Genomic DNA, 24,454 nt, shown 5'->3' on the forward strand with positions numbered 1-24,454 from the left:
GCTATTATAGTGCGTTCTCAATCTTCACGGAGGCACAGGGGTGTTGAACTAGAGCACGCTAGATTAAGGAAGTGACAGGGGTCTTGGTTGGACCCTAGGGTTGAGCTACTGTAGAGTGCGGCCCCCACTGGATAGAAAAATGTGTTTTACTATGCATTCTCATAGGCGATTAACGATGTGAAGGAAGTGCAGGGGTGGAACTGCGACTCTGTCAGATCTGATTCGAGTATTGATAGGCCTTGCGGCGTTTCAGGTACGCTTGGACAATGGGACCATTATCTGTCATGCGATTCTTGTATTTAGCCACAGTGGATAAAAGTGATTAAAGACAAGCTGAAGGACTTGACTCTTACTGTAATTGGAACTCCTTTAACGGTTGGCTGGGAACTGGCTAGCGAGAACAAGCTATGGGTCTGAAGACTTGGCCTCGGCTATATTAATTAATATTATCCTGTCATATGTTCCAACGGCTGAAGTCTGTGTCTGCAAGCAACAATACTCCAACAGTTCTGTCATTCTCAGTCCTAACTGAAGTTGCCACCGTCACTTACATCCTTGTCGACCTGCATTCAAGATGGCCCCAAAGGTCGCCCTGATCACAGGTGGAGGTGCGTCTAGTCACATACATCCATACATACACCCATACACCATATAAAACCTACAAGATGATATATCCAATTCCCCCCTACCTATAAGCTGACAGCCTTCTCTCCAACCAGCCAGTGGAATGGGCCTAGCAGTCGCCAAGGCCCTATCCCAACGCCCCTCGTCAAACTGGGAAGTGCACATCCTCGACATCGACCAGCGGCGCGGCTCGCAAGGGGCGTCATCCCTCCAAAACACAACATTCCACTACGCAGACGTCACAAAGTACGATGTCCTATCCGAAGCATTCCACAATGCCTTTTCCGCGCATAACAGACTCGACTTTGTTTTCGCAAACGCTGGCATGATTGAAAGGTTCAATTTCTACGAGGCCCACCCTAATACTACTACTGCCGAACTCGGTGATCGAGACATGGCGCCACCGCCGCCAGAGCCCGATCTGCTTTCCATCGATGCCGACTTGAAAGGGGTTATCCTGACGAGTTATCTCGCGCAGCACTATTTCCGCGCGTCAGTACCGAGCCCGGGGCTAGACCAGGGCGCTGGGGCGAGTCAGAGTCTTGTCATGACAGCCAGCTGCGGCGGGTTGTATCCGTCTTTCTATTCTCCACTGTACTCGGCGGCCAAATGTACGTTTGACACTGACTGGTACATGGTCATGCAATGTTTCATCCTTTGCTGCCTTCCTTCCCCTGATCCTTTACATCCTGTATGTATTAATTGCTGCGATGCTAATCTGTTAAACAGTCGGCGTAGTAGGCTTCATGCGCTCAATCGCAAACCACTTCCTCGCAAGCAACATCCGCGCAAACGCCATTTGCCCGGGTATAGTCCGGACCTCGCTCGTCGATCAAAAGGGCTGGGCCGCATTCCCACAGCATCGCTTCGTCGAGATGGAGAGCGTGGTCCGAGTGGTGCTCCAGCTTGCGGGTGTGAGCGAGGACCAGAGTGAGCCCGAGGGCGCAGGTCCAGAGTCAGACAAAAAGGCGTCCAGCGCCAGGTCTGGACTGACAGACTCGCACGGAACCCACTTACCCACTGCGCGGCTGTTCGGGCAGGCAGTGGAGATCTCGGATGGTGGGGTGTACTTTCGGCAGCAGCATGAGTTTTGCGATGAGGGGATGAGGGAGGTTATGGCGGCTACGGTGGTTGAGAATCAGGTGGGGGCGATTATCAGTTGAGTTGATGTATAGAATTGCTACTTATCTTGCATGTAAATCTCTATCCTTTCACCTATTTGGTTCAAGTCAAACTCCAGAGTAATACATCATAACGGCTTCACACTAAACCTGCAGAACCAGGGGTTCCCAACCACTGGGAACCATCAACCAGCAAACTCCAGCCGTTAACAAGGCAAGGCAGACCAAAGGACACTCATCCCAGCAAGCGCAGTCGACCAAGGAGCGAGGATTGGACTAAAGAGATTGAAACTCCACAGGGCGGGTCGGTGGTGAGAGTGACAGCGGCAAGGGCCACGCCATCCCGGGGTAATCAAGGGGAGATCCGCCCGGGAACACACGCCACACGAGGACCAGTGCTGGTGATGTATCGCTTCGGATCGATGTCTGATTGACATTTGACAGTTGGCACCTGCATGGTAGTGGGAGGTGAGACCCACGCGGGATTTGGTGGGAAAGGAAAGGATTGCACTTCCCTCGGGATATGGCAGTCTGAGTCAGGCTAAGAGTGAAAGGTACTTCAAGCTCTTCAGCTGAAGATTCACATGACTAATGACGAATGATTGGTAGATTGATGATTGATGAGGGATAAATTGACAAACAGCACGCTAATGTTAATTCAATTCGACAGGCCAAGGTCTCTCCACTCGTGCAGACTAAATCCCGTTAGGGCTTGATAGTCTCCCAGCGAGACACGCCCAGGCGCATAGTGCCGCCGCCGCCCGTCCCAACTCCTTCCTGGCCTGGGTTTCTGGCCGTTCCGTCGCATGTTTCGCATTCAAACTTTTCACTTTTCACTCAAGAGCATCCGGCAGTCCCGAGCTTTCGCCGTGCATCATACGGAACAGCGGTTCCCACACCGTCACGGCGCGCTTCGTGATGCGCCCGTTGCCGAGCTCGGGGAGGTGGTAGTAGATTAGTTTGTGGGCGGAACACTCGAGTAATTCGCCGGCCATTCCGGTATCGTCTTCCAGGAAGATTTGGTATGCTTTTAGGACGGTGTTGATGGGGGTTACGCTGTGGGTGTTAGCATCGTACGATTGCTAAGCGGGCCTCAATATCGTCTGTACTTACCACTCAGGAGTAACGGCTGCGGTCATTTCTGGTGGAACAATAGGGGTGTCGATGATGCCTGGCATGACGACGTTGATCAAGATGTTCTCCTTCGATTTGAGCATCGGCGCCATGCCGCGCACGAAATGGTTGACTGCTGCTTTGGTGCCGCAGTAGACGGGATATGTTCTATGTGGAAAGACACTCCCAATACTTCCTGTGATGACGATGCGACCGCCTGGTGTCGGGTTGTGTCTCATGAAGTGAGTCGCAAGTTGAGTGCCATATACGACTCCCTTGTAGTTGATGTCCACGACATCCGTATTGGGAACCGGCGGGACATCATCAACGCTCTTGTTCTTCCAATCATAGATATAGACGGAGGATTTATCGACAATGCCAGCATTGTGGCAGAGTGCGTCAATGCGACCCCATAGTTGGCGAACTTCTTTAAAGACATTCGCATACTGGTCGTAGTTGGAGGCGTCACCCTGGAAGAACCGGGCGTTCTCACTAGAAAGCTTCTTGAGAAGAGCCTCGCCAGCTGCAAGGCCTCGGCCTACGCAGGCGACCTTCCATCCACGCGACACCAGATCCTGGGCCAGATCAACTCCAATGCCGGACTGCAGTACAGGTCAGTGACAGCTCAACCCCGCGTTCTCGGTGAACTAACCGTGGCTCCGACAACAATTGCAACGCGATCCTCTACATGCGAACCCATGATGAAGTATGAAAGTAAGCGCTTAGTTTTAAAAAGGGGGATTCGTTTCAAGGCGTTGCCGTTGTGCCCGGTGAGTTTTAGAAGTAAGCGAAACGTCCAGCCCAGCCCTCGATACACAGTGCACACAAACAGTACATAAAGCCATTAATCGAGACAATAGTAGCGCCAAATATGGATCGGCAGCAGCGAGTCAGTGGCTATCTCTCTCCGCCGTCTCCGGTAAGAGATTACGCCTCGTGGCGCGCCAGGGCCCAGGGGTCTGCAACTCCAGTCCGATAACTGCGATCCACCAACGGTTCCCCCGCTAGACTGCACCGTCGCTCTGGTCTGATGGTTTCAGGCGCTGTCTTTGGTGTTGCAGGTCTTGTGGAATCCACTGCGCTCCCCTCTCCCCATGCAGGAAGTTTATGACCTGCTGCTTTCTCCGGAGAGCTTTAAGATTTTTTCTACCTATCTCTTTTCCTTCAGCTCTTTGCTTTTGCAAACACCCTTGTCTCGCCTTAATTCTTGATTGATTGATTGACTCATCTATTGTCTTTCATTGATCATGGCGGCTGATGCTGAGAAAGATGCTGCGGTGCAGGACACTGCCCGTTCTTCGACTACTGGGAACCCTGGGTCTCCAACGACGGATGTCAATGACCCTGAGGTTGCGCCCCCGGTTGTTACTCTGAAGACTTGGATTGTGTCTTGTGTATGTCTCTATTTTCTGTCATTGATTGATATCCCAGCTAACTCTATAGATTCTCTCCTGCGGTTATGGCTTGTCTTTCTGGCCTGTTCCTGTTGCCTCCGCCATCGGCTCCTTTGTCTCAGCGGACATGGGTGATCCCTCTGGATACGTCTGGTTTGTTCCTGTACGGCATCACTCATCTCTTTCTGAGGATTATAGCTAATAGGTATCAGGCATGGACCATCTCCATCACTTGCGGCTTCTTGATCTTGTATGTCTCGCCACAGACACTAGTGTGATTCAATGCTCATACATTACAGCGGACCAAACACAGATCTTCTAGGCCGACGCTGGTTCCTTGTCCTGGGTAACCTAGTTACTTTCGTCGGTCATATCATCGTTGGCTCTGCCAAAAACACCAACCAGATTATTGCCGGATTGGTTGTTGCTGGGTTCGGAGGTGCCAATTGTCAGGTACTACTACTTTGCTTTGGACAATTTCTGCATTCGAGTCTATCGCTGACTAGAGGTTTCACCGGATAGATGGCTGCATTTGCCCTTCCTGAACTGCTGCCAAACAAGTGGCGCCATATTGGCGTGGTCATTGCCGACTTTACTGTCTATATCGCCGTGATTGTTGCACCAGTCACTGCGCGGTTCGGATACGAGTATGGCAGCTGGCAATGGAATTTCTGGGGAATTGCTATTTTCCAGGGTCTTTCTTTTGTTGGACTGCTGCTCCTCTATCACCCCCCTAAGCACCCGTATGTTTCCCTTCGCTAAGTAATTGCACATCCCAAGCTAACAATACCCAGTCTCGGCATCCCGTACATGGAAGCGTTCAAGTCCCTCGACTATCTTGGTAAGTACCAGATACTTCCTGTGTACTGACCACCAACTGATTCGTATCCCAGGAGCCTTCCTCTTCATCGGCGGCGCAGTCCCCTTCCTCATGGGCATCGTCTGGGCAGGCGTTTACGACTCCAACGACGCACACGTCATCGCCCCCCTCGTCGTCGGCGCAGTTGTCCTGATCGCCTTCGCCCTATGGGAAACATTCGGCAACCTCAAGTACCCATTGACACCAACCTACATCTTCACATCCTCCTGGGGCCGCGACTTCACAGCGCCCGTGATTGCCCTCGGCGTCGTAAACATGTTCTACTACAGTTCTTCCATCCTGTGGCCCCAAATGATCACGCTCTTCTACACAAATGGCGGCACGGACTGGAAGTACTCCATTATTCTGTCTCTGCCTCAAGGATTTGCGATTTTCTTCGGTGCAATTTTGCTCGGAACACTAGGGAGCAAGCTTAGGAACTGGCACTGGCAATTGACGGGGTCTGTCTTTGTGATGGTTCTTTTTGGCAGTCTCCTTGGTATCGTGACGCCAACTAACAAGGGCACGATGATCGCGTTTATTTTCCTTTCCCAGGCTGGGTTTGGATGGGGGTTGTATTTATCCATTGCGATTACGCAGATGGGCGTTGAGCATAAGAATTTGGGTGTCTCTGGTGGTGTGAGTGGGTGTATTCGGTTTGCTGCTGGTGCTGGTATATTTACCCTAATCCCGTCTCTTTCGAGAACTTTGCTGATTATGTTTGTGCAGTCGCAACATCCATCTACCAAACCGTCTACAACAACAGCACGACAAAGTACATTGGCGAGTATGTTCCCCGCGCAGCCATTGCCGCGGGTTTGGACTCGTCGCGCGTGGAAGACCTCGTGTCCATCGTTACGGGCGGTGCTTCTGCTCTTCAGGAAGCGGGATACAGCCAGGCCGTTATCACTGCTGCGACGGGTGCGCTTGCTGATGCTTACTGCAAGGCTATTTTGTAAGTCTCCTCAATTTGTGAGAGTCTTTTGGAAGAAGTAGCTAATATTGGTTCAGCGTCGTCGCGATGGTCTCTATGGCCTTTGGAATCGTCGGCCTGATCGCCTGTCTATGCTGCAAGGATGTCGACTCGAAGATGACGAACAAGGTAGGTTTAACTAAATAATACAGCCCTATCCCCTTCCTGGTCTTGTGTGATGCTAATCGTCTCACACAGATCGAAGTCTACCTCGAGAACACAGACCTCTCCGACCGAAACAAGTACCACTGAACAAGTCAAAGTGTTCCCGCTGTAAACCTATTCAAAAGCATTCATCCTGATGTTGCTCGCCATGGCATGGCCAGGGAGCACCTTTCAACCAGATTAAAGGGCTAAGAATGAATTGGGTGCCTCCAAGGCGACTGTTGGTTGGTTATTTGGTTGGTTAACGTCTCTTGGTTTCCAGGATTCTTCAAATTTGCTACCGATTGCGGAGTACGTAGTCCTGAGCTAGATATACTATATGAATCGTAATATTCACTTTTTTGTATCTTATGGAACCCAAACGTACGCCCCGTCTCTCTAGTTATGAATTTACAAGGAAAAGGCGACCATCAACCTACCGGCCCCCCCTCCCCCCTCGTGCCTGCCTATCCAGTTTGATGTTGGAGGCGGGAGACCATCGCAACTTCCCCTCATGGTAGAGTCACAAATCGTAATTTCCCTGCTTGGATTCTCGGTTTAGGGAAGGAACGACCCCGGTTGTGTGCTCAACCAAGCTGGGTACCTCACGTACTCGCTCTTGCCTGTGCAGCACTACCGCGAGGGGCTTGTGTCAGGAGCTTGGCGCATAGATACATCCAGAAACCGCGTCATGAAAAGGAGCAAGGGCTTTGGTGTCCCGTCGAGGTATGCACCCCCACCTTCTTACCCTTCTCATCCCTTCAGCTGTGGCTGCTGTGCAATATACACTGGATTGCTCCAGACTGTACAGACATTTAGGACATGGTATCTACGACTCTTCGTTGGTACCCTCTGGATTGTCTGTATGCAAGGGGTCATTCATACCTGAGCTATCGGTGTGATGTGGCCTCCAATGTGTCCTAGTGACTCCCTCGGTACCAGAGATAACCCTGGAAGGTGCAAAAGAGTAAATAACAGCAAGGCAAAAAAGGCCAGAGATAAAACTCGAATACCGCAAAGATTGCCAAAACCTACAGTCACCGATTGAACCCCACGTTGACCTGGCATTTCAGTAGATCTTCCAGTCTGTCGGAAAGGATGACCAGAGTCACTGTGCCTCCGCCACAAATGCTCCCCTTGGGAACCAGCCAACCTCCAGGCGACAAACATGTAAGCCTCTCCCTTCATATAATGCCAGGCCCCAACCAGCTGCCCGAACACTGACCATGACCCAACCAGGCAATCAGCACCTCCCTCCCAACATGGGACTCTGTTCCCGGGCGCGCCCTCGGCTACAAGTGGGTGACGGACAAGCTGCAATCAAATTATCCACGGTGAGTGTGAGTGTGAGTGCAGGTCAGCCGTTGCACGGGTAGAATACACAGATACGCATGCTAAAAGGACTCTCATGGTAGATTCGGCATCAACACCATAGTACAAAAGCTAGCCAGCGCCGTTCTAACCCGTCTCAATATCTCCGCAAAAGAAAACGAGAACGAAAAGGACTGCCTCGTGTTCCCCTCCGAGGACGCCGCGAGACGCTGTATTTCTTATATACAAGGACATTACGAGGGCACGGACGTCCAGGCGGATATGGCTGAGTTTCGTTTGCGTCGGGGATATAGAGCTGGACATGATCTTGTTTACAAAGGTCTCCCGCTTAGTAACAGGTGGGCGCGCTTCTTTGCAGTCGTCTACGACGCCGAAGCGAAGAAAGAGGGCGCTCATTTCTGGAGTATGTTTGGGGATGGGCTTGGGAGTCGGCATGCGGAGTTTTGTCTTTCGGTTTGGGAGGATATGGCTGCGCATTCGAATACAGCTGGAGGGACGCTGTGCAGGTGTTGTGAATGTGCTGGGCTTGACACCGGCTTTGGTGTTGGCAATGGCAATGGCAACACGCATACGGCGGGAGAAGAACAAGACTGTCAAGTGAAAAGAGAGCTCAAGACACGCGTTGCGCGCCTAGTCGCTTCTGAGAATCCCAGTCTCACGCCTCCGACTGAATCGGATGTCTTCCTCTATCCAAAAGGGATGTGTGCTATCTTCGCCGTATCGCGGGCGTTATTGCCCACCGATGAGCTGGAAGCCTCAGAGGCAGTCATATTCGGGTGGGTTTAGATCATCCAGCACCTCATGATCTCGACACAACCTAGCAAAAAACAAAAGAGCTAACACTCTTCACCTACCAGCTGGCCCTACGCCGAAACCCCCAAATGCGTCAGCAACACCGGCTACGCGCGCTTCACGCTCTACAACCAAGGCTCAACCTCAGAACTAGACGATCTCGAGTCAAGAATTGCCTCTGGCTCGCGAATTTGTGTTCTATTCTGCGAAGTCCCGTCAAACCCGCTCCTTCGCACGCCGGACCTCCATCGCATTCGCGACCTAGCAGAGAAGTATAACTTCGTCGTTGTCTGCGACGAGACACTAGGCACATTCATCAACATCGATATCCTCCCCTACGTCGATATCGCAATAACAAGCCCAATGAAGATCTTCAACGGCGCGGGGAATGCCATGGGCGGGAGCGTGGTGGTTAACCCTGAAAGCAGACACTACGAAATACTCCATACAAACCTCGCAGCGCGATACGAGGATTTCCTTTTCCCCAGCGAAGCCGCTATCCTAGCCCAGAACTTTAGGGACATCGAATCGCGCATCCACAGGTGCAACGCCAACGCACTAGCCGTATCAACTTTCCTCAGTACACAACCCTGCATAAAGAAAGTCCTATACCCCTACCACTCCGAAACGCGCCCCCTCTACGAGCGATACCGCCGGCAAGATGGCCCAGGCGGATACGGGTACGTCCTGAGCATAGTATTCGCCGAACCGGAGATGGCAATTCGCTTCTACAACGTGCTGAATCTGCGCAAGGGCCCGACGGTCGGCACGAACTTTAGTCTTGCGCTGCCGTATGCTTGGCTTGCGCATGTTTTTGATATGGAGTGGGCGGAGAGCCAGGGGATTCCGAGGCATATTGTAAGGATTAGTGTGGGTTTGGAGGGAGAGGGGGATTTGGTGCGTTGTGTTGGGAAGGCGTTGGAGGATTTGGTGCCCGCTGCGAGGGGTAACTAGGTAGCAGCCTAAGGGTGAAAAGGCAGGGAAAGCTTAGCAGTAGTTTAGAGAATGCGCATTTGCATTTCAAGGATGATTGGAGATGCTTGGCTTTGACTTTGTGGATCGGTTGGGTATTTGGGTTGGAATGCCCGGGTGTGTACCTGCGGGTGGAAAGGCTGAAAGCCCTATCTACCTTGAGTCGCGGACTCGAACAAGGTTGGTGAAAATGGGATCATCTGGGAATCCTTTCATTGTGAATAGATTCAAGAGGGTAGTAGGAACTGTTTAGCGTTCTCTTAGACAACGGATAACTCCGCAGATGCACTACGGTATTTCCTGACTTGACCGGGCCGGATAGATGAGGCCTGGAGGATGAAAAAATCCCACTCCTGGACTAAAGAGGGGTCAGGTTACAATGTGCCTCCCAAGACACTTACTGCGACAAGTAAGGGACGGTTTTCCCTTGCCGTGGGTGCTGCAACACCATTGACACCTTGCGGCAGCAGGTGCTTTGCCAGTGCAATCTGACTGTGCGGTACCTATGATGGCTTCCACCCAGTTGATAGAAGAGCCCACCCCTACACGGTCGTGCAGATATGTGTTTCTTGCAAGAGTATGTATAATACATCAACTGCTTACTCACATCGACCTACCTATTTACATATGCAAGGAATCCCTAGTCAGGTCTTTGCATTCATTACTTTCTCACCGCTGCTTCGAGACTACGCGTGGCAGCTCCTTACCGTAAGTGAAAAGATGGAGTCATATAGACTTAAACTACTAAGATACTGGTCAGGGTATACATAGTCTGGGCATCCCAACGAATGGTGAACATGATCTGCGGAAAGCTTTCAGAAGTCAATACAAAAGTATCTCTTCACTAAATTCCTCATTGCTACCACTACCTCAAAGCTTAATATCAACCCCGTTGCCGTCTCCGAATCCGACAAGGCCACCCATACGGAACAGCTAGGAACCTCGTCTCGAATTGCCACTCTTGCTTCGGGTCAATCTGTTCGATATCGTAGTCGCGCAGGACAGTAACAAGGACCTTGGACAGCTCGAACTGCGCTAGGTTGCGGCCGGGGCATTGGTTGTAGCCGGCTCCCCACTGAATCAATAATGTTAGTATGAAATACTTGAATAATTTGAGGAACTGAGCGGGCGTTCACGTACGTGGATTAAATAGTAATCCATCTTCTTTGTCCGCGCTTCGCTGTCGAGCCAGCGGAGGGGGTTGTACTCGTTGCAGTCTGCGCCGAAGAGGGTTGGGTCGCGGTGGATTATCCAGGGGTGGATGCTTAGGATGATCTGTCTAGATGTTAATAGATATACATAGAAAAGAGGAAGGTTAACCTGTGAGATGGGGAGGTCTCACTCCTTCAGGGAAGTATCTCCCAGCAATTGTTATGCCACCCTTCGGTGCTACCCGAGGAAGGCTATGCGATACACCAGAGTGGAAGCGATACGCTTCTTTCAACTATACCCAGTTAGCACCTCTATACAATAAGAACTTTCATAGCGGATATAATCTGCTGGACATACACAAGCCTGCAAAAACGGCAACTTCGCCGCCTCATTATACTGCACCAACTCCGAAAGCTCCCCTCTCGCCTGTGCAGCATCAATCTCGTCCCTCGCACGCCTCAAAAGATCCGGCTTGCGTAGAAGATAATAGATCACCGCCTGCGCCGTCGAGCTTACGGTCTCTGCGCCCGCACCAATATTCGCAACCGCCGCGCCAAAGATATCCTCCTCTGATATCCTCTCTGGGTGGGAAGCGCGCACGTCGAGCCATCGCTGCATCATATCGTGTCGAACCTCGGGATTATGTTTGCGATCTTCAACGGCAATAAGGCACGTATCGAAAATATGCGAATTCGGCTGAAGTCCCAGTCTAGAAAAGATCGGATTGCCCAGTGTAAGATTATGAAACCAGACGTAGTTCCCTATAATCGAGATATAATAAACGAGTAACCCCGTATTCGCAATGGCATTGCGGATATCAACCCCCGAATCCACGAACCCAAAGGACTTGCTGAATGTTACTTCGCCGAGGACATCAAATGCGAAGAAGCTGAACCAGTCTTGGAAATGTACGGGTGCGCCGGAGGTAGCGAGGGAGTCGAGGCGGGTTTTGAAGATACGCAGGACGGAATTGATGTAGGGTTCTGTTTTGGAGATGTTGGAGAGGGAGAAGCCCGCTGAGAGATTGCGGGTTTTTTGGATGTGGATTACGGGGTCGAGTTGGGACATTTGATTTATGTAGCGGTAGTCGGGGAGGGAGAAGACGGAGTAGAATGTTCCCTGGCAGTCGGAGGTAGATTTCGTCAGTATGTTGGCAGATGGGGGTGTGATGGAGTTACCTTGGGGATGTTGGTATGGAGGAGCTGCTTGACTGCGTCGGGATGCGAGACGCTGACTTCGTTCTCGGTGACGCGGACAAAGTATCCTGTTTGCCATTAGACGCCTATCTGCGCTGGTCGCAGTAGAGAATAGACCATACCATGCTCCTTGTGCAAGTTTATGAGTTCCTCCTCAGAGTGACCCTTCCAGGCATGGTATACCTTCCAAAGGCTGGAGAATGAAGCAAGGAATGGCCCCGGAACGTCTCTGATAGGACTCCAATATCTTCTATAGAAAACGCGCACAGTAACAGCCAGAACACAGAAGACCAGTATGCGATGCATGCTCAGGAGGGAGGTTGTGTCAAGCATGTTGATAGTAGTCGCCATCACCAACGCGACTCCGCTGGTCCTCCGTCAAACTTTCAAGGACAAGCCCACGAGCGAATGTCAAAGCGACGGAAAGAAATAGGGGCCCAACGAGGGGACGAGCCGAGTATAGGTAGTCCACCATAGTATCGGTAGTGAGTCAAGCAACCCCGGCCGCAGTAGTCCTCTTTCTTTGTCGTGCGGAGTACATGCCATCCCCTGCCTGCAGGAACGGGCAACGGTCGAGCAGATAGGCAATACGACCCCGACTAGGCGCCTGGGAGGACGAACCTATGTATGTACTTATGGCAGAGGTCAAGGTGAAACGACGGTACGTTGATCTGACCCACAATGGCAGTGGGCCCGGGCCGTTGCCATCCCTAGCGAGATTTACAGCTGTCATGTTACCTAGACCAAGTTTCTTAACAGCAGAGACTGGAAAATAACATTGCGATCACCTACATGCGCTCCGCAAAAGGTAGACGCAGTGTGTTCCATCCACGGTCAAGCATCCTAAATCTCCGGACGTACTGCCAGCGCGGGCGATTGAAGCAATGATATCCAGCAGCCCTTCAAAGGCAAGTTACCGACTAGGTCCCTTGTATTGACATATTCCTCACACTACGCGAGGTTTTCCCTCGTAGTCATGATCTTAACACCTTCATAGTCTAATGTGATTCTTGCACCTGGACCTAGACAGCCCGTAGTAAGAGAAACACCAGCTACACCACTAACACCGCAACCATCCCGCAAAGCAGCACTACCAACTGCACTGTCGCTACTGCGTCGCGCGGCATGGTCAAGGGGGATAACTGCCATAAATAGTCAAGCGGACGTCGGTTAGTAGATGGCCGAGCCCGTTAGCACCGGGGTAGCTTGTATAGTGGGCCCTTGTATCCTTGTCAAGCTGTCAAAGGACCAATCTAGGCCACGGGGCCGTACAGGCCATCTCAGTCATCTTGAGCCTGCTCCACCTCGGGGCCGAGGGAAGTGCAAATGAGAGATTCGTTTGGCTGGCTTGGGACTGTGGGTGCTTGGCTGGGGCTCGGAAATCTTCCGGCGGCGTACTTTGTTAGAGCCTTTGATATGACCGTCAACGGCGACGTACTTCAACGCTACTGTTTAGCAGGGGTCCTAGTCCTTAGTTACCGCGGAGACATTCTTAGATTGCGGAGTGGGTACGGATAGGAAGTACTTTCTGTTCTGTTGTCTCTGTTTGGTCCCTGCTTTGTTACCTAGGGCTTGTCTGCCGCCTTTTAATTTGTTAAATCAGTCACCAAGTACAGAAGAACTAAACACTGCCTCTAGCCAAGTTCAGAGTTAGCAAACGGGATGCTCGCTCTTTCTATATCGGGTTGTTGCGCGTGAAATTGCGGTGTGGACCGCGGGCTGGGTAGGGATCTATGTATCATTTTGCTTTATTATACTTCAGGCTGCTCCATTCGCATATTCTAACCTGGTTCTTGTTGAGCCTTCTAGTCTGAGGGTAGGGTAAAGGCAATGGCGTCCGAGCTCTCACCTGCCTTTCTGGCAGAGGACCGGCGGACGCCAGCGATTGTTGGCATCGTGGTGGTCACAGCCCTCTCATTCATCGTCGTCGTGATCCGCCTCTACGCACGGAAATTCCTAGTTCGAGAGCTCGGCTGGGATGACTATTTCATTGTTATGGCGCAGGTACGGTACTTCTCCCAATCCTATCCCTTCCATGCAACCCGATGCGCGATACTTATTTCCCCCTCCCAGCTAACAAGCTGGGCAACCATGTCCCTCTGCCTAATGATCCTCCGCAACGGCGCAGGGAAACACCTCCCATCCCTGGAATCCGAATCCCTAGTCCGCATGTACAAATGGCTCGTGACGACTCAAATGGTATACATGTTCAACCTGTGGCTGTGTCGCGTATCCGGACTCGCATTCTATGCGCGCTTGAACCCCATGCCCCGATTCATCTTATACCTCCGGCTCTCCTTCGCCTTTGTGACGCTCGTCTGGGTTATCCAAGCGCTTATTATAGGTCTGCAGTGTGTTCCGCTTGCGGCGCTTTGGGGCGAGGTGGAGGGGTGGTGTATGGGGTCTGGAGCGACGTTTGTGTCTACGGGAGCTCTGACGATAGTTTGTGATTCTCTGGTTTTGCTCCTGCCGGTGAAGATTGTGCTTTCGTTGCAGGCGACGGTCGCCAGGAAGGTTGCACTTTTGGGGGTATTGTGTTTTGGGGTTTTTGCTATTGTGTCAGTACCTTTTCTTTTTTCTCATCACTCATCAACTCGTCCAAATATGCAGTTCATTTACCTAATGCCAATTACTCTAGAACTTCAATCCTCCGCATGGTCTCAATGATCGTCTCCGTTCAAAACGCCAAAGATGCAACATGGTTCTTCTCGCCCGTGATAGCATGGACATGCGCTGAGGTCAGCGCGGCCATAATCGCCCTTTCATTGCCTGCTTTACGCGCTATATTTGGATTCCTGAAGGAGCAGCGGTCGACTAGAGACGCAAGTTCAAGTTACCCTACCTCGAACTCCAATTCGAATGGGACGGGGATTGGGCTCGATGACGTCTCGAGGTCGCGAGAACGGGAGAGGAAAGTCAGGTCTAAGGTTCGGGCGCGCTCGAGGGTATACGACTATGAAGATGGCGTTGATGGAGATGTTGAGTGTTCGAGGAGTACGAGTCAGGAGGGACTGTTTGATGCGCGGGATCAAAAGATTAGGGTTACGGAGACGGTTGATGTTGATGTTAGGTAGTGGATGCACTACACAGTGGCTCTATAGACGATATCACGATGCTTAAATTAGGTTAGTCTGAAGTACTGGCAGATACCAGGTATGCACTAGTCCAAGTTGCTACGGCCTAGGTATGCAGACGCACGCCTGGTGGCTCCTTCCCTGCATAGCGCAGTCCTAGATTGCTCCTTCCATCTCTGCTGGCCTCGGTCACACTTTCCACGGGAAAGATCCACTTCGGGGTGCACCTTCCTTGTGATGTTTGCGGGGGAGGAGGGTCGTTCCTTCCTTCTTAAATAGCACTAAATACGCGACCAGATATCGCCACATTATTCATAGCACATCCTTCGCCTAGGTATCGTCGACTCAGGCCTTACCCCAGTTTGGCCTCTACGGTTGAATGAACGGGTGAGACTGCAACTGAATGACTGCATTGATAAACAGATGTCCCGCCCTTCAATACATGCTAACCGCCTCCCTAGTGAACTGAATCAATGACGCTGATCAAGAAGCACGACTCGCGAAGTATGTACGACTCGCGAAGTATGTGTGGTGACTGTACTTAGGAGGCTTAAGGGCAAGGGTCCATAGGCGGGTGAATCAGTGAGATTTACTCGAATTTAAAAGCCATGAATTTCTCACTAAAAGCACGCAGTCTGTCTTGTTCTAAGCAATCTAAATACTCGTCCACTTCAACGCATCCTTCACGTTCGTGTCTCTAACACATTCCACCAAAGGGGCTAGACCGAGAGGATACTCTTCCCCCCATCCTGGGTCAGTCTGTTCCTCACAGTAATCGACATACACTCGCCCTCCAGTCTGGCAAATGCGAGTTCTTCCTGGTTCGCATCTCCATTACGACGAACGCCGACGATAGCGCCAGGTGCAAACATCAAAGCTTCTCCAACCTTGAGCCGAACGATGCGCTCAAATAGGGTGGCTTCATCGGTACCGGAGCTCTTTGCCGTGGAGGAGGAGACGCGGTCGTTTTCCTGGGCGGCGGCCAGATGACTCTTCAGAACCTTCAGCCAGGCAGGCGATGTGAATCGATGGACGATTGTGACCGAGCATAGATCCAACAAAGCTGGCGAGACACTTGGCTCTTGCGTAGCGACAATGATGCGGGCGCCAAGATGACGCTGCAGGCGGACAGTCTGTAGGATTGTCTCGGTGAAAACTGCGGCCTCGGGGGTGTCGGTCATATACTTTGTATGGTTAACCAAGACTCGACGGAGGTCTCGAATAAGATCGAAGACGGGGAGCTTACCTTATGGGCCTCGTCAAGAGCGACCACCCTGCCAACTCTAGTCTTTTCGTCGGACTCTGGCTCGAGGAAGATAGCGAGGCAGATGTTGAACAAAGCGCAGGCTGTTGCCGGCGATATGCAGGGACACGAAAGATCGACGATAGTCAGGCGGCCGGGCTAACAGGAAACAAATGTCAGACTTTAGTCCCATCTTAGATGAAAGAGCGGGGGAACTAACCACCGGATGCCAATCTGTTCCCCTAGCCGATGTTGTCGAGAAGGTGGATGTCTGAGAAGCCGGCATGAAAGACTCCAAGACTTCCAACCTCTGCGTCAGCGGTCCCATCTGACTTGGCGTGAGGCCGCAGTTATCGACCCGCCGCTTGAAATCGCGGTAGTTGAACCCAAAGGCCTGTTTCGTTTGCTGAATGATACGCATCTCACGCAGAATACGCTTGATTGACTCCATGTACAGGGGAGAGTCATCGCCGCTTACAGCCATCAGGTCCATCATCCGTTTAGTGTTTAGTTGGTTTTGGTCAATACGGAGGGCTTCGACGGTTACATTGAGTCCTGCGTAAGTTCGCTTAGGCAGCTATTAGCGACAGTATTTACGGCAGGTAGGGCAAAGAGAGATACCTTGATGCTGGCCACATTGGTTGGGGCACAAAGAACCCTGACCTCAATGTCTTCATTGGACGCAAGGTACGCCGCTTCACAAGGCTGGCCCTTGACGTCAGAAGTGAAAGTGTCATAGTGGAATACTACGACTGCGAGTGGGCTCGACAGATTTCCCAGTTTTTCTGAAGAAATCAGACACGCTTCCAGCATGCAGGATAGGGTATGGCTTTTGCCAGAGCCCTGGGATCCACAGATGAACGTGCTGGACGGAGGTGTTATGCTAAAGAACAGACGAGGGTCCTGATCCAGTGTTATCTCCTCCTTGTCACCGAGGTTCTCTCTGATCCACTGGACCCCATCGGTCGAAGCAGCGAGGAGCCCGTACTGAAGCTGGGAAGGAGCATCGGACGTCATTCCATCGGCAGTTGATTGACATCCCTGGAGGTTGTGGAGAACAGAACCAGCAATTATCGGCGCAAGGGCAGCTTCGTTCTCTGGGTGCTTGGGCACGTCAGCTCCTATGAGGCCAAGCTGGTGATTCAAGCCCTCCAGCGAGAAGACCGTGTCCGGATTCTCGGACGACGACATGATGGAAGCAGCTGATTGCTCACAACAGTGAGATCAATGTTGTCTGTGTCTAAGGATAATGATCGGCAAATGGTCACCGGGATGCAGTCTCTGAAGGAGAAATGCAAAGATCCTTTGAGTGCAATGAAGATCAAGAATACGTACCTCAAACGAGAAATGAGAAAGGCCAATGCAAGAAGCAAGACGAGGGTAAGACAAAGCTTCCAAATCAATAGAGAGAGTACGAGATGCAGTCGATACTGACCACCGCCGCAACACTCTGGCTCTGAATAGGAAGGTCAGGGGAGAAAGAAGAGGTTGTGTGTTGAGGAGCTCTGCAAAATTCACAACACATGATAAATAAAGGCCCTGGGTATCCACACCGCTGCTGTGCCAGAACCCTCCAGAAGACCTTTCAGTCATGCACTGGAGATGTGAACACGGCGTGTCATTGATTGGTCAAATGGCGTTCACAGAAAGGTCCAGAGACTTGGGTGTTGCGATATTTGCCGGATGACGCAACCGATGGACGAGAATGAATCTGCTGAGTAGCTAGATGGAAACGGCCTGTTCGAAAGTAGAATACTTCTTCTCGATACGGGCTTTTATGCCAACACAGGGAATGCTAAACAGGGGGAAAGAAGCAGAGGTGCTGATAGACGAGACGAAATGATACCTGGGCAAAAGCCGGCCGGCTCAGGTCCTTCGCAAAGGCCGTTATGCGCAATTCGAGCTCTATCCATTTCTTCATGTAAGGCACCTTGGCCATTCAAAAGCAGGTGGTGAGCCAGGTTCAAGATGTCTTCTTCATCTCTGGTACCTATCTAATTGATCGCATGTAAATGTCCATCTCCCTTCCTGAGCCCTTTGTTTCTTGTGGACGTAATTAGATCTGGACCTAGGTACTGAACTAGATCTCGATCCTGGTCATTTCGTGGATCGGAGAAAATGGATTACAAACAGAAACTTGATCTGAGGTTTGGTTGAATTCATACTGGTATATGACTGGCCGAGATGGTAGGTAGTAGTTACCCTAATTTCGCGGCAGCATAGTTTCAGCCTCGCTGCAGTCTCGGACAGCGTAAAGAATGGACATGATGCATTGTTATGCATGGCCGGCGGCAGCCAGATGCCAGGTCAGGTACGTACCACCTTAATGGCCATCGGGGGCGATTACTTCGTGAGTCTTCCGGTGGATACTCTGGGCCTGGTGCTGCGGCAAGGATCCGTTGCTTGCTTCCGTTGCTGTATCAAAGCAGTGAGCCCTCTGGGTATTGGACAGCTGCTCATGGCTGGTATAGGCACCATGACTACTGGGATCTAGCGGATACATCGCTCTGGTAGAAGTGGATGGCCGAGGACCTATAGCAGGTTACCCTGCGTGGTACCCGACGCCGCTACTGCTGCGCCGAGGCATGTGAAGCACCGGTCGGCGCCTATGAGTGGAGATGCCCAACTCGCTGGTCACTGCGGAGCACAGCTAAAGAGTCAAGGCTATTGTGGGAAATGTGATACAATGAGATGGGGAACGGTCCGTAACCTCGTGAACCGAGATCCATAGGAAATAAAGCATGAGGGGATTGAGGTAGATTGACAATCAAGAATCTGCTGCGCTATCCGTAGGAAGCTTCGCCTCTGGGCGCCTTGCGTGGAGAAAAATGGGTTTTGTGAAATCGCGACGAGACCAGTCGAAAACCTGCAAACCCAAGTATCTACTGTACCTACTGTAGTGCTGGCTCCCCTCGCCTAGTTTGAGAGTCAATTCGAAGAATCGAGTGACGCTGAAGCAACCAGGCTGTACAAATGCACATCCAGTAGAGTGCCGGCCGTGATTATCAAAAACCATTCGAGCGTATGTTCTGGATGGATCCGATAAGCGGCCGAGGCGCCAGCCAGGTACCGCCGGACTCAAAGCATGGACCTAGAAGACAGGGGCTTGCTTGTGATCGACACCGTTAGATATCGTGCATGGTAGATGCGTAAAGCTTATTTCGAGGGCCGTATCTCAGCAGACCAATTTGTCGGACCCTTGGCTACTTGACTATTCTTCCAACATCTACAGGGATTCGCGCGCGGGCGATCATGATTTCCTAACCGGGAAGGCTTCTGGAAGTCCTGAAATCGTTCTAAAATCGTTCTCGAAGGCTCTTCGGTCGTCCTTCGATTGTTCCATATTTGTTCTGGACTCCTTCCATGCTGAGAGCGTTGGGCTTGGCGTAATATTCGTGAACTCTAAAACCGACGTAACGAAATCCTGGTAGGGTGCAAGAAAGTGAGGGGAATGTAGTTAGCCCGGGCAAAAAGGATGCAAGCCCAGGGTTAGGACACGCAATCATCGGAATCAGCAAGCTAATGCGATTTGCTAGAGGTACTTGTTCTTGCATGAAGGGATTTAAGTTCCTCCACCAAGTACCTATGCAGCACGCGCGCCAACGAGGCTGGTGCCTTATTTGAGACAGCGTTGCAGCTACTACTTCGCATCTGACAAATTGTGTCGACGCTCTAGATGCTGTAGGCTTGTTCTAGATCTGGCTCTTGCGAGCTGCGACAGGGATTCGGATGGAGCAATCGAATGCGCCTTGTAGCCTTATTGCAAAGGCCAACAGACACGTTTTGAACGCGGGGCAGATGGACAAGGCAGATTCGAAGTAATTCAGTGTGATGGGATATCCCCGCATGACGAACTAGGGTGACGAGTCTACGTACTTGTCGGAAATCCGGTTCTGAGACGCATCACGCGGTGGTGATCAAGGGACGATCAGAAAATGGCGCAGCGGGGAGAATCGTCCGACGTCGCACAAAGAAACCATGTTCCAAGCTCCAGGGTTGAAACCAGCGGGTGCTGCAAGGCTGCTGACCTGTTACAGGGGAGCATTGAGCGAGGGTAGAGCCAAGAAACCTATTCCGGAAACGATAATCGCAAGTCTCTGCCAGAGAGATAAGCAAAGAATTATTGGGTTCCGGAAGCATTAAGCCAGCCTCGTCCAAGCGTTGTCCAGCATCGCTTCAAGTGGTTTGGTTCACAACACCGACCGTGCTAAGTCACAAGACGAAATGAGGCGTCCATCAGCACTTGCAGCTGTCGCTGAAGTTTGAGGCATTCAATAATAGGGAAATGTCAAGCAGGTGGTAATGGAAATAGTTAGAAAAGTAAGAAGTATGTAAGCAGGAGCGGTGATATTCTAGTGATCACCTAGCCAGTTGCCACAGTAGGCAGCCCCATCTCGAAGCCCGGTGAGCAGATTATTGACGCGGTGGCTGAAAAGATCTGTTGCGGCGATGGGGATGAGGCTCAAGGGGGAGTAGTGGTAGACGAATGATGATAGAGAATTGAGACGGGACAATGAATCGTAGCAGTGGCAAGGCTGGAGAGGTGAAAGAGAAAAGAAAGAAGAGGGCGGGAAGAGGAAGAAGAGGTCCAAGCCGGCAAAGTCATTTGGACCCGCAGCAGAGCCTCCACCACTGTTCCAGCTTCCATTTCTGCATTTCGCCCACTGCCAACTTCGGTAGATTCCTACTGCACCAGCTCTCATTGTTAGTTTGATTTTGGGATCCACTGTTCCTTTCTCGATTCTCGTTCCCTGCTTCAATCAGCAGAGCCTCATCTCACCGTCACTACTAATAAGCTAACGATCCATTTCCAATGCCGTCCCTTCCTTCACTCCACCATTACCTGCCAATCTCGGCCCGTCAGCACTGAACTTGGGGTCCTTCAGTATCGTCCAATTCTATCCTCGAACAAATGTCTGACACGCCTTCGCTGCTTCGGTTCGATCTTCTCCTGGACTGTAGGCCCTGTTGTCGCGTCTGGTCATAATAAAAAAATGATCACGCGGAACTTGGATACCATCCCTTACGATGTGTTCTACCAAGTGGCCTCCAAGCTTGATTGTCAAGACTACATCCATCTCAGTCGCGTCAATCGTGCCCTTCACGCCCTGACAGAAGGTGACTCAATTGCACGGAGCACCGTCAGGGTACGTTCAGTTTCTTTCCATTTTCCCTTCGACAAACACTGATTTTCGATGCAGAGCGATTTGCTGCATACAGAAGAGGGAAAAGAAGCCGATCGGACCAAAAGTGGCTATCGGAAAACCATAGGGCGCTTGTACGACGTTAAGGAATCCTTTGCCACCGCTCAGCCTTATTCAGCTTCGGTGCTGGGCTACGGCAGCTCTTTTCTCTACGCTGGCGGCTCGCTTTGTTACATATTCAATGACGAGATCCGCGCTTTGGACGTCCGGGGCGCGAGCCGCGTTGAGCAGGTCTTGAATCTTCCAAATGTCTTGCGCCGGGCTATTCCAGATTGCAATCCGGACAATGAGACGGTACGGGTGTCCTTGATGAACTACAGCGACTGGGTAGTTGCATTCCTTGTAGAGCTGGATGACCGAGGGGAAGCCTGGCTCCTCGCTCTAGATCTTAAGCACAGGTCAACGTACGAAAAGGGCGGGCGATTGAGGCTGCGAGTGCCAATCCAGTCAACACAGCGGCTGTTTGTTCGGCATAGCAGATCTTATCTATACTACGGGTCGCATTCAGCCGTTGGAACCCATGGGCACACCCAGTGGGAGGTGAACTGCGCTGATCTGAACACCGGCAAGCCAGGTCCGAACATGATTGTCTTGGACAGATTTGCGGGGAATGAGATTGGACAAACAGTGTGTTTTGAAGTGTACCGGGATCATCTCTACGCCATTTCAACGCTCGTGGATTTCGAAGAGGAGGAAGTGGATTGGACTTCATACTACGTCTGGATTTGCTTGGATCCTAGTCTTACGATACCCAAGGACGGTGTCAAAACCCAGCGAACTTGGCGTCGACAGCATCGAGAGGGTCCAATCAATGATACGTGGTCTGATCTAACGCTCAGGCAAGACGAGGCAACGGGACAGCTATTGATCCTTGAATGTCGAAGGGAATGGCGTGACGGCGGGAGTGAGAACTGTCGGACCTACTACGTGCAGCCGCTGCCGGCGCCGGCAGACGTGGATAAGCAACAACCACCCGCCGACTATTATTTGACGCCTCTACCTGATGAACCTCTCACAAAGACTCTCGATGCGTGGTGCAAGCCGAACTATGAGCGACCACGAAAGCGACTTCGAAGGCACTATCATCCGGAATACGAGGGAGGCATCGAACCGAAGCCTAGACGCGATTATATCCTTGCAAAAACCAAATACCGCACATATAACATATCTGCATCCAGTTATTGCGACCTCGTGAACGACCCACTCCCCAAGGTGCGCGGCGGCGAACTGGTACCTCGGGATCGAATACGAGTACGCACGGTGTCGAGAAAACGGAAGTGTCCTATCGATGAGGAAGGAGTTGAGGTGGAACGAGGGCTTCTATTCAAACGAGAACTTAGTGAAGCGGACGGACGGTTAGTAGAGAACAGCGAGGAACGATTTGAAACCCGCGGCGTTCACCTTTGGCCCCCGGATGACGCTCCCCCAGAGCTCAACCACCTACTGTGTCCTTCGAAGCGAACTGGGCAGGTGCAAGCCCTTGGAGACGATCGCTCAATAGTGTACTCTGTCAACGAGGATGGACTGGAACCTGGCGACCAGGCCATTATCCTCATCAACTTTGACCCTGGCTTGCGCCTACCGGGGCTCAAGCATCTCAACTTTGGCAGCCAATCTAGCGGACCGGAAAAGGTGGAAGAGGTGGTTGGTATCGAACGGCCTCGTGTGGGTGATGTCGGACAAGACCGCTCCTCCATGCATACGACCGTTGCGGGGAAATGGGCGAACCAAAACGTGCCAGCTGTCCGCGAAGAGCCCGCGATGTACCTCCATATCGATCGTGGATTCTGGTTTCGCTGATGCACCGGGTCTCTGGGGCTAAGGTCTTCAGGAGATTTGGTGTTTGGCAGTCACACGAGGTAATTTTGCACAGCCACTGCAGGCAGCAGTTTTGTGGAGTAGCACATAGTTTATGGGTAATCTAAACTAAACAATTACAGGCATCGAAGCCACCATACAATCAATCAACACATTATTAGAATTCGGTGTGCAAGACCAGTCACTTCCTTCAAGCAGAAACTATCCTTTCCATCTCGAGCGCCGCGTTGTGGTTGCCTTGTACCGTGAAGAATGCGACGATTGGCCGCAAGAGCCTCGGCCGCAGGGGGCGAGTGAAACAGGACGCGCTCAGCCTCGTTTTCCCGAGACATTGCGACAGATTTTCAAGCGCTGCCCCAAAAGAGTTTGCGCCGGTTACTCCTAAGTCTGACGATAGCGCGTCAATCTACCATTTTCTCAGCCTCGGCTGCCGCCCAGACGGTCGTCACGGTTCCACATCAGTTTGCGCATGCGCTGTATACTACTACGGACCTACGCAGTAGACTGCAGCTAGTCAACCCCTTCTCTTCTACGCCTGCGCCAACATATCAACGCCGCTGTGGGTGGCAACAAATGGGGTCGGCATAACGCCTTGTTTTACTGCGGCATATTTTGCTCCTCTAATTCTGTCTATGTCACCGCATTCTGCCACAACGCGCTATCGTGGAGCCTCAGCGTGGCAAAGAGCGCCACGAACTGGAACTGTGTTCCGATAGGTACGCTAATTTGCTCTCATGCTCAATCATCTGTCTACCAAGATAATCTTTTGCGATGGTTTTCTGAGACATGTTCGCCGATCTCCGCAACTGCGCAATTGAGATCTGAGACTGTAGCTCTCAGCCTACGCCATGGCAGTCAGCAGATCCAGACCCCAATCCAAAACTTGGCTTAGTCAATTCAACTCTTTGCTGAACCCGCTGACTCGGATCAAACTTCAATACCCCGACTGAGCTTCAGCTCCTCTGTGCTAGTGGGGCGATTTGAGTCATGCCACTGTCATCGAGCACGTATCCCTCATATGCCAAGGCCGTCAACGCGACAGACCGCGAGACGTCACAGCGCATCAGGACGAACCTGGCTAGCTAAGAGCTTACATTGGATTCACGGACTCGTGAACGACCACTATATCACGCACTAGCGGCTCTTCTGCACGGTCCTGAGAGGATAGCTGGTCTAGCGCCGACAAGGACAGTCGAGTCTTGTCGCCTGAGAAGTACCCCCGCTTTGAGCCCGCAACATTGATGAATACGAGCCCTACCTGGAGTCGTGGACCCTATCTAAGGCATAGGGCCCGAGCCCATTCCGCAAGACACCCTACAGCTTTCCTTGTCTCCGACAATGGTGCCTCATAGAGTTGAAGGATCGACCTAGCATAACGTTAGGCCAGCTCATTCTCTTCAGGATCCAGCAAGCTCACCTATGAACATCATCTGGGGATTGATT

General features: G+C 51.6%; 8 protein-coding genes across 8 annotated transcripts; 5 read left to right on the top strand and 3 right to left on the bottom strand.

Annotated features, from left to right (window-relative positions):
• Nucleotides 1–704: 704 nt before the first annotated feature.
• On the top strand, nucleotides 705–1,842 carry BDV14DRAFT_171987 (uncharacterized protein). The gene is made up of 2 exons (XM_073768521.1): nucleotides 705–1,235; nucleotides 1,354–1,842. The coding sequence occupies exons 1-2, from the start codon at nucleotides 728–730 to the stop codon at nucleotides 1,785–1,787; spliced, it is 942 nt and encodes a 313-aa protein (XP_073628996.1). The 5' UTR covers nucleotides 705–727; the 3' UTR covers nucleotides 1,788–1,842.
• Nucleotides 1,843–2,578: 736 nt separating this feature from the next.
• BDV14DRAFT_208476 (SDR family oxidoreductase) lies at nucleotides 2,579–3,558 on the bottom strand (the record flags this gene model as incomplete). The annotated part of the gene is made up of 3 exons (XM_073775407.1): nucleotides 2,579–2,801; nucleotides 2,859–3,460; nucleotides 3,511–3,558. 3 exons carry the CDS (start codon nucleotides 3,556–3,558, stop codon nucleotides 2,579–2,581), a joined length of 873 nt encoding a protein of 290 aa, XP_073628997.1.
• A 547-nt stretch (nucleotides 3,559–4,105) lies between these two features.
• BDV14DRAFT_208478 (MFS general substrate transporter) lies at nucleotides 4,106–6,409 on the top strand (the record flags this gene model as incomplete). The annotated part of the gene is made up of 10 exons (XM_073775408.1): nucleotides 4,106–4,252; nucleotides 4,302–4,415; nucleotides 4,465–4,502; nucleotides 4,552–4,705; nucleotides 4,775–4,995; nucleotides 5,047–5,093; nucleotides 5,146–5,784; nucleotides 5,841–6,066; nucleotides 6,123–6,213; nucleotides 6,283–6,409. 10 exons carry the CDS (start codon nucleotides 4,106–4,108, stop codon nucleotides 6,334–6,336), a joined length of 1,731 nt encoding a protein of 576 aa, XP_073628998.1. The 3' UTR covers nucleotides 6,337–6,409.
• Nucleotides 6,410–7,326: 917 nt separating this feature from the next.
• BDV14DRAFT_189290 (pyridoxal phosphate-dependent transferase) lies at nucleotides 7,327–9,306 on the top strand (the record flags this gene model as incomplete). Its single annotated transcript, XM_073771174.1, has 5 exons — nucleotides 7,327–7,398; nucleotides 7,468–7,562; nucleotides 7,644–7,834; nucleotides 7,880–8,336; nucleotides 8,418–9,306. 5 exons carry the CDS (start codon nucleotides 7,327–7,329, stop codon nucleotides 9,304–9,306), a joined length of 1,704 nt encoding a protein of 567 aa, XP_073628999.1.
• Nucleotides 9,307–10,207: 901 nt separating this feature from the next.
• Nucleotides 10,208–12,005, bottom strand: BDV14DRAFT_199486 (cytochrome P450; the record flags this gene model as incomplete). Its single annotated transcript, XM_073773270.1, has 6 exons — nucleotides 10,208–10,399; nucleotides 10,465–10,599; nucleotides 10,667–10,768; nucleotides 10,834–11,595; nucleotides 11,655–11,740; nucleotides 11,795–12,005. The coding sequence occupies 6 exons, from the start codon at nucleotides 12,003–12,005 to the stop codon at nucleotides 10,208–10,210; spliced, it is 1,488 nt and encodes a 495-aa protein (XP_073629000.1).
• A 1,497-nt stretch (nucleotides 12,006–13,502) lies between these two features.
• BDV14DRAFT_199487 (uncharacterized protein) lies at nucleotides 13,503–14,746 on the top strand (the record flags this gene model as incomplete). The annotated part of the gene is made up of 3 exons (XM_073773271.1): nucleotides 13,503–13,676; nucleotides 13,746–14,230; nucleotides 14,311–14,746. The coding sequence occupies 3 exons, from the start codon at nucleotides 13,503–13,505 to the stop codon at nucleotides 14,744–14,746; spliced, it is 1,095 nt and encodes a 364-aa protein (XP_073629001.1).
• Nucleotides 14,747–15,465: 719 nt separating this feature from the next.
• On the bottom strand, nucleotides 15,466–17,006 carry BDV14DRAFT_199488 (ATP-binding protein; the record flags this gene model as incomplete). Its single annotated transcript, XM_073773272.1, has 4 exons — nucleotides 15,466–15,930; nucleotides 15,993–16,148; nucleotides 16,210–16,557; nucleotides 16,611–17,006. The coding sequence occupies 4 exons, from the start codon at nucleotides 17,004–17,006 to the stop codon at nucleotides 15,466–15,468; spliced, it is 1,365 nt and encodes a 454-aa protein (XP_073629002.1).
• Nucleotides 17,007–20,843: 3,837 nt separating this feature from the next.
• On the top strand, nucleotides 20,844–23,160 carry fbx15 (F-box domain protein). The gene is made up of 3 exons (XM_073776929.1): nucleotides 20,844–21,136; nucleotides 21,191–23,052; nucleotides 23,134–23,160. The coding sequence occupies exons 1-2, from the start codon at nucleotides 20,984–20,986 to the stop codon at nucleotides 22,991–22,993; spliced, it is 1,956 nt and encodes a 651-aa protein (XP_073629003.1). The 5' UTR covers nucleotides 20,844–20,983; the 3' UTR covers nucleotides 22,994–23,052; nucleotides 23,134–23,160.
• The last annotated feature ends 1,294 nt before the right edge of the window (nucleotides 23,161–24,454 follow it).

This window comes from Aspergillus stella-maris, assembly GCF_047715825.1.
Source record: "Aspergillus stella-maris strain CBS 113639 unplaced genomic scaffold BDV14scaffold_22, whole genome shotgun sequence".
Classification (NCBI taxonomy): Eukaryota; Fungi; Ascomycota; class Eurotiomycetes; order Eurotiales; family Aspergillaceae; genus Aspergillus; species Aspergillus stella-maris.